Source organism: Alexandromys fortis, unplaced genomic scaffold, assembly GCF_014885135.2.
Source record: "Alexandromys fortis isolate MF-2015 unplaced genomic scaffold, M_Fortis_MF-2015_v1.1 scaffold_1, whole genome shotgun sequence".
In the NCBI taxonomy this organism is placed as follows: Eukaryota; Metazoa; Chordata; class Mammalia; order Rodentia; family Cricetidae; genus Alexandromys; species Alexandromys fortis.
The window spans coordinates 23,136,760-23,148,889 of NW_026067927.1; the positions used below are offsets into that span (position 1 = coordinate 23,136,760).

The following is a 12,130-nucleotide window of genomic DNA, read 5'->3' on the forward strand; positions in this document are numbered from 1 at the left end:
TGTGGCTTGGCTACAGAAAACACACTAAGAAGATCCCGTGGTTCACCTAGATGTGGTGGGACTGTGCATGAAGCTTGCTTGAGTCTCTAGCTCCCAGTGCACAGCCCCCGGTTGCTTAGGCCTCCCTCTGAGAGCTCTGTCAGTCTTGGGACCTCAGTGTGAATTCTTTCCTCCTGTGTCTGGGAGGAGCTGGGAGGTAGCTGCTGTGCTGCTGGAGCTCTGTGCCATCCAAAGTCTGCCAGAGGGTACCATCTTCTGATTGAAGTGTTAGCAGCAAATGATACTGCCTCAGGTGGAAGCAGAAAAGACCTTTTGAAAAAACAAAACAAAACAAAACAAATAACAGCCTTTAGGGACTGGAGAGATGACTCGGCAGTTAAGAGTGTGTAGTTCTATTCCATAGGACCTGAGTTCCCAGCGTCTGGATCAGGCAGCTCACAATCTGTAACTCCAGTTCCAGGGAATCTAGTGCCCTCTTCTGGCTTCAGTAGGCACTGCACTCATGTGCACAAAGCTATGCTCAGACACAACTAAAAAAATTTTTTAAACTAAACCGTATGTCTTAGGGCGATTGTAAGTCGCGACAGAATTGAGAGGAAGGAACAGGGATGCTGCATTTCCCCCAGCCCACATATGCACAGTCCCCCGTCCAGTACCCTCACATCCCCACTAGCATGGCATGTCTGTTCAATTTTGCGCACCTATGTTGACACCACATGGTAAGCCAGACTGTGGCTCACATTGGGTTCCCTCGGGTGGGTGTGGATTTTGTGGGTTTACACAAATGTGCCGATACACATGCCTGCCAGTACGGTGTCACATACAGGGCTTTCACTGCCCTAAACCATTTCATGTGGCTTCTGGAAGCTCACAAAAACAGAAAAGGGAGTCTGTGAGGGAGTGTCACCTGTAAAACACAGTCTCCAAAGAACAAATGACTAGTTTGGGGCAAAAGTGCTGGCACAGGCTGTCTCTGGGCTCCTCAGAAGGCCTGCTTCATAGCCGCAGAGTTCCAGGTGACACCAGCATTGCAGCCTTGTGATTCATGCCATGAATCACCCCAAACCACAGTGCCCTGACTCCGTGGACATTGCATTCCCTTCCTGAAGGGAATGAGCGTCTGCATCAGCGGAGAAGACAAGCCCTGTAGAGCTGCTGTTTGTCACTGTCCTGTCTGTGTGTGTCTTGCCTTCATGTATGTATGTATGTGCACCACATGTATGCAGAAGAGGACAACAGATCAAGTTATTAGAAAGTCCTGCATGTTTGTCTGATTCTCCCTCAGCTCTGTCACGCCTGAAATCGTCAGGTGGTGATTTGCTTTGTGGCAGTACATTGACCATTTAATAGCAACTAACAGTTTAGAGTGTTACAGATAATTGTTGGATATTATGTTGGTTACATCTCATTTGCTGTGAGAAAGTACCCTAGCAAATCAACCTAAAGGAGGAAAGGAGTGTTTGAGCCCATGTTTTCGGTCTATGGTTGCTTAGCTCAGTTGCTCTAAGTCTACTAAACTTGAATGTTATAGAAGAAATGCTTGTTCAGGCAAAGCTGAAGAAAATCTCCTCCAAACCCATAAATCCAAATCCACAATGCATGGGCTACCCATGAGGTAGAGCCCTCAAGATCCTGTGACCTCCCAAAGGCCCTGGATTCTGTTTGCAGGGGGCACTGACCCTTTAACAAATGAGTTTTAGGGGGACACCAAAGAGCATTGTTTTCTTTCCAAACCTGCTGGGTTTCCTGGTAGGAGTACAGTAATAAGAAGTCTTGCCTCGGGCCTGGGAGCTCAGCAGAGGAGCTAGGATGTGGCTCAGTTGGCAGAGTGTCGGCCTAGCATGCACGAAGCCCCGGCTGGCGGCACCACCTAAGCCAGGTGGGTGTGATGATGCACAGCTGTGATTCCAGTGCTCAGCTGGCGGAAGCAGGAGGATCAGAAGTGTATTGTTTTCTTTGAGTTTGAGGCCAGCTAGAAATACATGAGATCCTGTCAAGAGAACGTGGGGCACATACACACACATACACAGGCACACATACACATATACGTCTGTCACATTGAAGGGGACATTCATATGTGGGGGAGGATCTACAGATGTGTGACTGTAGAGCAGCTGGCCCTGGGGACTGGTCACTGGGGTAGCAGTTAGGTCTGCTCAGGTGGTGTTGTGGTGGGGGGCTGATGGAAGACAGGGGAACACGTGAATTTAAATTAATATTAGTTTTGTTACTTAGTCTCTAGATGTGTAGAGTATAAAATTAAGTTTTCATGGGTTCTGAAAATGACTCCATTTTTTAAAAGCCTGGAGTGACATAGTTCATATTTAAGCTGGTCATTTTTCTCTCCTCTCAGTCATCTCTGTCCTACCACCTGTTCAGAGAACATGGCACAGTTTAAAATGGATCCCCTCTTGTTGGAAAAACATGCAACAGTATAGTTATTTTTAAGTAGATCGTAAAAAGAGCAATGGTGAAAAGTTTGCAGTGGCCTTTGCCCTAGGAGCTCAGCTCCCTCATCCTGCAGTGTCTTAAAACACAGCACAGCCAGGCCTTGTTTGGATATTAAGATGAGAGAAATCCACCCTAGCTAAGCATGTCTTTAATAGCCTTCTGTGTATCAGTCCAGGTCAGAGAAACAGCACAGGGAGTTGAACAAGAAAGTTTTGGAGGGTGTTTTTTTGTTGTTGTTGTTTTGTCTTTAAGGTTTACTTACTTTTATTTTATATATAAGTATCTATTTATATTTGAGTGCCTTGCTTTCATGGATGTATGTGAATAGTGCTTGTGTACCTTGTACCCAGAGACCAGAAGGATATCGGTTCCCCTGAAGTAGAAATTAATAGCTTTCTCTGCCGATATCGCACCCACCAACATGGTGAACGTTCCTAAGACCCGCCAGACATTCTGCAAGAAATGTGGCAAGCACCAACCCCACAAAGTGACCCAGTACAAGAAGGGCAAAGATTCTTTGTATGCCCAGGGAAAGCGGCGTTATGATAGGAAACAGAGTGGCTATGGTGGGCAGACTAAGCCTAGTTTCCGCAAAAAGGTGAAAACTACAAAGAAGATTGTGCTGAGACTGGAATGTGTGGAGCCCAACTGCAGATCTAAGAGGATGCTGGCTATTAAGAGATGCAAGCATTTTGAACTGGGAGATCATAAGAAGAGAAAGGGCCAAGTGATCCAGTTCTAAGCTGATCTTGTTATGAAGAGAATAAAATCATGAGCTTTCACTAAAAAAAAATAAGAAATTAATAGATTAGATTGTTCTGAGCAGCCATGTGGGTGCTGGGAACTAAACCCAGGTCTTTTGCAAGAGCATTATATGCTCTGGGGTTTTTTGTTTTGTTTTGTTTTGTTTGGGATTTTTTTATGTTTGTTTTTTGAGACAGGATTTCTCTGTGTATTCTTGGCTGTCCTGAAACTCACTCTATAGACCAGGCTAAACTTAAACTCAGGTATGCCTGCCTCTGACTGCCAAGTGTTGGGATTAAAGGCATGCCCCTCTGGGCAATGGTGGCGCACGCCTTTAATCCCAGCATTCAGGAGGCAGAGGCAGGTGGATCTCTGTGAGTTTGAGGGCAGCCTGGTCTACAGTGCAAGTTCCAGGACTGGCTTTGTAGCTACTGAGAAATCCTGTCTCCAAAAGCAAAAACAAACAAACAAAAGGCATGCCTCACCACTACCAGGTTCATAGTCTCTGGGCTTTACTCATTTTTGGGAGGGGTGGAATGGGTGAGTGGTGTGCCCCAGCACCTGTGGAGATTAGAGAACAATTTGCAGAAGTCATTGCTGTGTCCACCAGATGTCAGACTCCTTTATTTGCTGAGCTTTCTCCCTGGTTCTGAAAAAAGAGTTTGTAACAGGAGATTGGGGTAGCCCTGGGTTGGCTAGTCGAAAAGGAAACCTTAAAATACAGGAGTAACAGATGTAAGCAGCAGCCACAGCCCCTGGGCTGACCTTGCGCAAGACATGCCTGTGGCTCACTGCAAGGCCTGAAAGCCACACAGGTGCAACTGGGTGAAAATTGGTTTTGTAAGGTGTCTGAGAAAGCTGATCTAGGGAAGTGACTGACGGTGGAGCCTGGATAGCCTGGCAGAGCAGGAACCAGAGGCCAGGAAAGGCCTGCATTGTGGGGACTCCCCAGTGACACCCCAGAACCAGGAAGCACAGCTCTCTTGTCCTGCAGTCTTGTTTCTACTTTTGTCTAGTTGATTTGTTTCCACCGGCTTGTTCTGAAAAGCTCACCATTACTCCAGGGGAAGAAGAAAACGGCTTTAAGAGACTCAGGCCCACTTTCACAGAGGGGGAATTGGAAACGGAGTGGCAATGTCACCAGCACGGTGACTCAGACAGATGTCAGTAGCCATGACATCCCAGGTGAAAGGTTGCTAGGAGACATGCTTGCGCGTGTGCATTTGGGAGGCTTGGTATTTTCCGTACCATCTTTTTTCTGAAGATTTGCCTGAGGCTTCATTTTTAGTACCAGGCGTACAGATAGACCCTATGGCGCCACGAGTGGAGGCCCAGTTAGTCCTTAGCTCAGACTTAGAGTCAGTAAGTAGTCAGGAATTTCAATGCCAGAGAAAACAGTGTTTATGCCTGCTTTATGGGTACTTGGGGGTATACCATCCATCTTCCTGAAGATCTGCAGGGGCCTCCTGTCCTGGTAGCCGGCTGTGATCCAGGGGTTGCTCGTCACCGTCAGCCTTTGCTTCCTTCCCTCTCCTGGGCTGTGTGGCACCACCACCCGCGCAGTGACAGAATCATGTCTGCGTTGTGTGCAGTGTCTTCTTTCTGGGCCGACTTCTGTGGTTGGCTGGAATACATTTCCCAACCACATTCTCAGAAAGGTTGGTAAGCTGTTTGGTGACTCTGTGTGCCTGAAAAATGCCTGTATTCTATCCTGCAGTTTCGTTTTGAGACAAGGGTTTCACTGTGTAGCGTTTCCCTGGCTATCTGGAACTCGCTCTTGTAGACCAGGCTGGCCTCGAACTCACAGAGATCCGCCTGCCTCTGCCTCCTGAGCGCTGGGATTAAAGGCGTGCGCCACCACCGCCCGGCTTCTATCCTGGATTTAAAAAAAAAATCTCTTTTGGGTTGTTTATTTTTTTGTTGTTTTATTGTTGTTTTTTTCTTTTGTTTTCTTGTTTGTATGTTTTCACACAAGGTCTCACTATGTTACCCAACTTAGAACTTACAAAGATACACCTGCCCCTGACTCTCAGCTGCTGGGATTTGAAGTTTGTGCTGCCACACCTGGATTTTCCTCATGTTTAGACAGTTTGTTGGTTGTCAAAAATCTTAGTTGGAAATGTTTTCCCGTCAGAATCTTGACTCTTTCTCCCTGGTATTACATCTTCCTATTTGTGAAGTAGGAAGCCACTCTGATCTTCACTCCTTCCTTTGTGGCCTGTCTTCCTTCTAAGAGCTTCTAGGACTCCATTCCTGTTTCCAGCATCCTTAGGCAGCATGCCGATACAGCTTGGTCTGTCTTTCTCTACTCATGAGTACTTACTACTAGGTATTATTTTATTTGTCTTGGAGATAAACCTATTCTTAAATGTTCAACATTCTGGGGTAATCTTCTAATTTTCTTAACGTAGCTCTCCTTTTTTTCTAACTTTTTCTGTCTTTTTCTTTTTTTTTTTTTTGAGATTTGATTACTTTTATGTATATATGTGTTTTCCTGAATGTGTGTCTGTGTGTCACATGAATGCGGTACCCACCGAGACCAGAAGAGGGTTCACTCACGTGGGACTGGAGTTACAGATTGTTATGAGCCACCACGTGGATGCTGGGAATCAAACCTGGTGCTCTGGAAGGGCGGCCAGTGCTCCTAACCACAGAGCCACCACACCTTCTTCTTCTTTTTTTTTTTTTTTTTTTAAATTAAAGACAAGGTCTCATTGTGTATCGCTGGCTTTCTGCTCTTGCAGAAGACCTCAGTTTCTGGCACCCACATCAGTTGTCTCGGAACTACCCGTAACTCCAGGATGATCCGATGCCTCTGGCCTCCGTGAGCGCCTGTACTCGTGTGGGCACACATGCACATAATTAAGAGTAAACCCCGGAACAGACTAAGTAACCTGCGCATACTCGGGCCAGTGTTTTTTAAATAAAGCTATGTATGTTGATCTAAAGCTAAACTCCGTAAGTGGAGGTATTCTTGCTGCTCAGTCCAATGTTATGGTATAGTGTTTAGTACATAAACATTTCCAGCTGTTTCTGTTGGTTCATAGGAATTTTACGTTGTTTTCCCTTTCTTAGGACAAAGTTAAACTATAATCCTCCCAAAGATGACGGCTCCACTTACAAGATTGAACTTGAAGGGATATCGGTAATGGTTATGAGAGAGATCCTGGATTACATCTTCAGTGGGCAGGTATGGTGGGACCCAGGGCCCAGGCCCAGCAGCGGCTTCCCAGCTCTCAGAGTGGTACTTGCACATCATCTTCTTCCATCGGGGGCGTCTGTTGGCATCTTCCAGGCTCTGTCCCTGCCCCAGTTTCTGCTCTTCTGAGGGCCACCCTCCAGGCTGAGATTCGAAGAACATGTGTGCCCCTCAGCGCTGACTCCTGCCACCACATCTTGAGTCTGATCTTGCCCAACATCCACCCTGTCAGGACCTTCTCTGTCTGCGTGGAAACGGGCTTCTCTGGGCACTGTGACTTATTCTGTAGAAACGGAGTTTCCTGTGGGTCATTGCCATGAAAGGCGCCTCCCAGTGAAAGCCGCCCTTATGGTCTTCGCTGGTGGCTGCGTTTCACCCCACCCCTGCCCTGGCTCCCTGCATTCCCTCTACTCTTTGTGCCACCTGGCTTCGGAGATGTGATAACACGCAGGCAAGGAATGGTCAGCACCTAGATTGCTTTCTTCTTGCTTTCCCGACCCCGTCCTCTTTCTGTAACTTAAGTTCTACCATAGACCTCTTTCAGCCTTAGCAGGGCTACAGAGAAACCTCGGAGCTCACGGCTCTTCCAGTCCCAGCACCTGCAGCAGATGGCTCACAGCCACCTGGAACTCCAGGTCCAGATCTTCTGGCCTCCGTGCACAAACACACATACACCCCCCACCCACCCCCACACACAAATAAGTAAATAAAGATAAATCAAAAAAAAAAAGCACACTTTTAATCCCGGCATTCGGGAGACAGAGGCAGGCAGATCTCTGAGTTTGAGGCCAGCCTGGTCTACAGTGCGAGTTCCAGGACAGGCCCCAAAACTATAGAGAAACCCTGTCTCCAAAACAAAGAAACAAAGATTCCTTGGTATTTTGGCCAGGGTAGTGTGTTGTCCATTTCTGTGTGTGAAAGTGTGCTTCCCCATTTCTCAAGGTCTTTCTCACATCTTGCCCTCTCCATGACCCCTCCTCCGTCGCTGCTGTTTCCCCACTTCCCCTTTTCGGGGGGGGGGGTCTGTTTTCCCAGTCGTTTTCTAAGCATTCTGCATGTCTTTTCTAAATGTGTTTGTTCTGCCCACAGAGTCAGGGATTCTAGTCCCCGACTAGAAGCGTGTGGTATGATTTTGTAGCATTGGGGAAACAGTTCAGAGAAACTTCCTAAACAGAAGGCAGTGGGTGCGCATGTGTTTGAAGATGGAAATGAGCGAAGCTCAGATCCCGGAAGCGTCCTGCAGCGGTGGGGACTCAGGCGTCTGCCCAGCCAGGGCTGACTTGAGTTACGAGCACGGCAGGTGCTGGGCCACCTAGGGCGTGCTCTGTGCAGGCTGCAGGCTCCAGCTGCCATCCGGGGCTGTCTGCAGGTTGGCTGCCAGCATTCATCCCAGTTTAAACCTTAGGATCCAGGTGGCAACTTAAGCTATGACAAACTTCTAAATTAGCTGTTTGGTTTAATTGAGATGTATTTAGTGTTCTTCATGGGTTTGTATCTGAGGTTATTCCCCGTCTTCTGGTTGAATTTAATATTCTTGGGGCTGGGGATGTGGCTGAGTGGTAGAGCTCTTGCCTGGAATGCATGAGGCCCTGGGTTCCATCCCAAGCAGTGCCAAAAAAAAAAAAAAAAAAATAGAAATGGGAGGAAGGTTGGAGAGATGTCTTGGTGGATAAAAGCTCTGCTGCCAAACCTGATCACCATCACCTGGTTCATTCTGAAGGACCTACAAGGTAAAAAGAGACCATGGGTTCCTGAAAGGTCCTCTGACCTCTGCGGGTGTCCTGGTTCGCATGCGCCCACACAGAGATCTAAAGTGCACGCGCACTGTCTTAGTCAGGGTTGCTATTGCCGTGATGAACACCATGACTAAGCAGCAGGGGAGGAAAGGGCTTATTCGCCTCACACTGCCACAGCCCAGTTCATCACTGAAGGAACTGAAACAGGGCAGGGTCCTGGAGGCCAGAGGTGGTGCAGAGGCCATAGAGAGGTGCTGTTTGCTAGCTTCCTTTCTATGGCTCGCTCAGCCTGCTTTCTTACAAAACCCAGGGCCACCAGCCCAGGGGTAGCCCACCTCCCACATCAGTCACTAGTTAAGAAAAGGCCCTACAGGCTCGCCTATAGCCTGATCCTATGGAAGCGTTCCCTCATTTAGGCTCCCTCCTCTCTGATGACTCTGGCTTGTGTCAAGTTGACTTAAAACCAGCCAGAGCACGCACAAACAAACAAAACCAAAACAACAACAAAGATAAAAGAAGAATAAAAAATTAGTGATATCCCCAGTTAGAATGTCCTCACTTAGAATATTACTTCCTGCAGTGGTGCTCAGTTTCTGAGGCAATTGGTAAGAACACGTTTTTAAATTATAGCACGAAAATGCATAGGATGTGGTTAAAGGTTTCTTGCTGGACCCTGAACTCTCTCATTCCTGAAGCAGCAAAGCCTGGGGGAGCTCAGTTGTGGTACGGCATTTTATGGTTGCATTGGGAAGCGTGAGACAGGGAGAAAGAAGCATCGGTCAGAACACTGGAGAAAACTAAAGGCTCAGAGGGAGGGTAACCAGTACAGTGGGGACTGATTGCAGATGGAAGTTTGAGGCCCACGTGCTTCGGTGTTGAGTGCAGGCTGCCTAGGACATACAAAGCCCCCCACTTTGAGGCTTGCACCCACTTGGCAGACAGAAACCTTGATGAATCTGGAGATAACTCCAATTTTCACTAATTTCCACTGTTCCTAAATGCTCAGCCAAGTTGTTATGTGAGTTGCAACTCTGAGCTCCCTCAACAGGAGGAGGGTGGATCATGCAGGCACAGGAGGGGAAGGCCTGGACAGGTGAACAGGCTAAAAGTCAGACACTTCTGCTGTGAGAGAAGGCCCTTGGATGCCTCGAGGAGAAATGATGTAGTTGTTAAGAGCGCTTCCTACTCTTGCAGAGGACCTGAGTTCAGTTCCTGGCATCTCACAACTGCCTATAACTCCAGCTCCAGTGGGATCCACACTCATCTGCACATACACATAATTAAAAATAAACCTTTAAAGATAAGAGAAAAAATTGGGAATTTCCTGTGAACTAGAACTAAGTTGGTGGTTTGGGTTTTATGTCTGCATTCAGATATAAAGTCTTTATGGTCCTCTTACAGATCAGGCTAAATGAAGATACAATCCAAGATGTTGTACAGGCAGCCGACCTGCTGCTGCTGACGGACCTGAAAACCTTGTGCTGTGAGTTTCTGGAGGGCTGCATTGCTGCGGAGAACTGCATCGGCATCCGCGACTTCGCGCTGCACTATTGCCTGCACCATGTGCATTACCTGGCCACGGAGTACCTGGAGACTCACTTCCGAGATGTCAGCAACACAGAGGAGTTCCTGGAGCTGAGTCCGCAGAAGCTCAAAGAAGTGATCTCTCTTGAGAAGCTGAACGTTGGCAATGAAAAATACGTGTTTGAGGCGGTGATTCGGTGGATAGCGCACGACACAGAGATGAGAAAGGTGCCTGCCACTCGGGACATGGCCGCGCGGTCCCTTTGCATCAATGTGTTTATTTTGTGTGATGGGAGGGATGCATGTGAGGGCAGAGGCCAGCCATGATGGTGTCCCGGAGGAACACTGTCCAGCTCTTTGAGGGTCTCTCATTAACTTGAAACTCATCTATTAGGATGGACTGGCTAGCCAGCAAGCCCCAGAGATCCTCCTCCTGCCTCTGCCTCCCCAGCCTTGGATCCAGCCATGCTGCACATCCCCGTGCCCAGCATTTTGACATGGGTCTGGAGATCAGGCTCAGGTCAACACACTCGGAGGGCGAGCCCTTTTGAGTCAGCCCTTTGTTTATTGTTAACACAAATGGTAGTAGTTTTGTCTTCTCCATCTTGGAAGACTCAACCAAGCTGTGACGAAAGGATCTCTGGGAAACATCTTCCATCTATTGCTGAAGCTGTCAGTCTCTCAGGCCATCTGCAGGCATCTGGCTGCGATCCTTGGCTTTTCCCAGATGGCAAGGAAAAACACTCCATAGCTGGCAGTCCCAGGTCCTCAAGTGCCCCAGACCCAAAGGCTCACACTCTGAGCGCCGAGAGCCAGGATCCTGTTTGTCCAGTCTATTCAGGTGTACTTACACTGGAGCCTGGAGATGCTCGGGTTGGAAGCTTACTGCTTTGGGCTTTGATTACCAGTGGTCCTGGCATTTGACAGCTTTATCATCTTAGGTTTCTAGCAGCAGTGGGCAGTGGGGTTCCTTCCTATAGCTGTTACAGCTTCTGAGGGCCTCAGGTGTTGACCCTCAGTTCTTACAGAGGCGAGCGTTCTGGTTCTCAGGCCTAGGGTCTCTGAGACCCTCAGAGTTTACATCTTAGAAGTTCTCTGGAAATCTTCCAGTAACTTGGCTAATGGTTTCTCTTTTTTAGCTCTTTACAGCCCTCGTTAGCTCCTGCACCCAGTCCTGGTCGTGTTATGGACCCTCTTACTGCTGCTGTCTCTGCATTGCTGTCCCCAGCTTATTCTCTTCCATTCCCTCCTCTCTGTGCCACAGTTCATCCTAGGCTAACAATTAAGATCAAAGGCAGGAATGAAGGGCCCTGTGTGTGTGTGTGCAGAGGGGTAATAACATGATGACTGTGTTTGTGCTACTCAAGGTAGACCTTCATACCCATGAAGGACTGTTCCCACTAACCTCGGGCTGCCCACCAGGAAGTGCTCCCCCTCTGGCCTGAGTGAAAATGGCTGCTGGCAGTTAGTGAGGCTTGATGGACAAGGGTCCAGTGCAGGCTGTCAGAATGCTGTGGCCAAGACAGAGATTGCTGGAGGCAGACTTGTGCTTCAGCAGCAGGCAGCTGTGGTGGCCATGCAGCGCCCTCAGTTCAGCAGCAGGCAGCTGAGGTGGCCATGCAGCAGCGCCCTCAGTTCAGCAGCAGGCAGCTGTGGTGGCCATGCAGTGCCCTCAGTTCAGCAGCTATGTTGCCTTCCAAAGGCATCTGCAGAATATTTAAAGCAGGGCATGAAGAAGGCCTAACTGGCTGCTTAGCTGATGGTCTCTACTCCAGGCAGCTAGGGTGCCAGGTAAGAGACTAACTTGTCAACTAGAGTCAGAGGGCCCTGAGCTGATTAGGAGGAAAAATAAAAATAAAGGGATGCTTATCTGGGTATGGGCAGATACTTTAATTCCAGCCCTTTGGAGACAGAGATGGACATTATCTCTGAGTTCAAAGCCAGTCTGGTCTCCATGTGAGTTCAGGCCAAACAAGGCTACATAGTGAAACACTGTCTCAGAAAACAAAACATGAGCAGTGAAGTGCTTTCACATTATTTAACCTAATATCCCCGAGGAGACTCAGGTCCTCACATCTGCCCCCAGAGACAGCCTGAGAGAGAGGCCCGTGTACTTCACAATACGCTGGGCACCTCTAAAGCCATCCTCTCCGTCATACATTGCTTTTAATGGTGAAGTGTAGTTTAAGCTGGAGTTTTCTGAGCTGCAACGGAACCTTTGCTGTGGGAAGTGTCAGGCCACCCTCTCATGAGGCACTGCACCGTCAGGGAGGAGTGGAGCATGGAGTCTGGCAAAAGAGCTCTTCTGAGGCTTTCCCTGGAGTGACTGACACCATGCAGGGAATGTGTGGCACTCTGCATGGAAGATGGCTTCCAGCTCAAACCCGTCACCCTGAGTTCATTCCCTGGAACCTGTGTTAAAAAAGCAAGACCAGTGCCAGATGGTGGTGGCACACGCCTTTTAATCTCAGCACTA

The 12,130-nt window shown here is 48.3% G+C and overlaps 2 protein-coding genes across 2 annotated transcripts in view; both read left to right on the forward strand.

The window, feature by feature from the left end:
• The window catches only part of Gan (gigaxonin), a 60,582-nt gene that overhangs the window by 21,017 nt on the left and 27,435 nt on the right, over window positions 1-12,130 (forward strand). Inside the window, exons 2-3 of the mRNA XM_050143907.1 lie at window positions 6,271-6,385; window positions 9,532-9,882. Coding sequence (XP_049999864.1) covers window positions 6,271-6,385; window positions 9,532-9,882 — 466 coding nt within the window. The remainder of the gene's footprint in view (window positions 1-6,270; window positions 6,386-9,531; window positions 9,883-12,130) is intronic.
• Window positions 2,861-3,193, forward strand: LOC126502709 (60S ribosomal protein L36a-like). Its single transcript, XM_050143908.1, has one exon. It carries the CDS (start codon window positions 2,873-2,875, stop codon window positions 3,191-3,193), a length of 321 nt encoding a protein of 106 aa, XP_049999865.1. The 5' UTR covers window positions 2,861-2,872.

What these genes read in the sequence shown, in the direction of transcription:
- LOC126502709 (XM_050143908.1), top strand. Translation starts at nt 2,873, where the DNA reads ATGGTGAACGTTCCTAAGACCCGCCAGACATTCTGCAAGAAATGTGGC.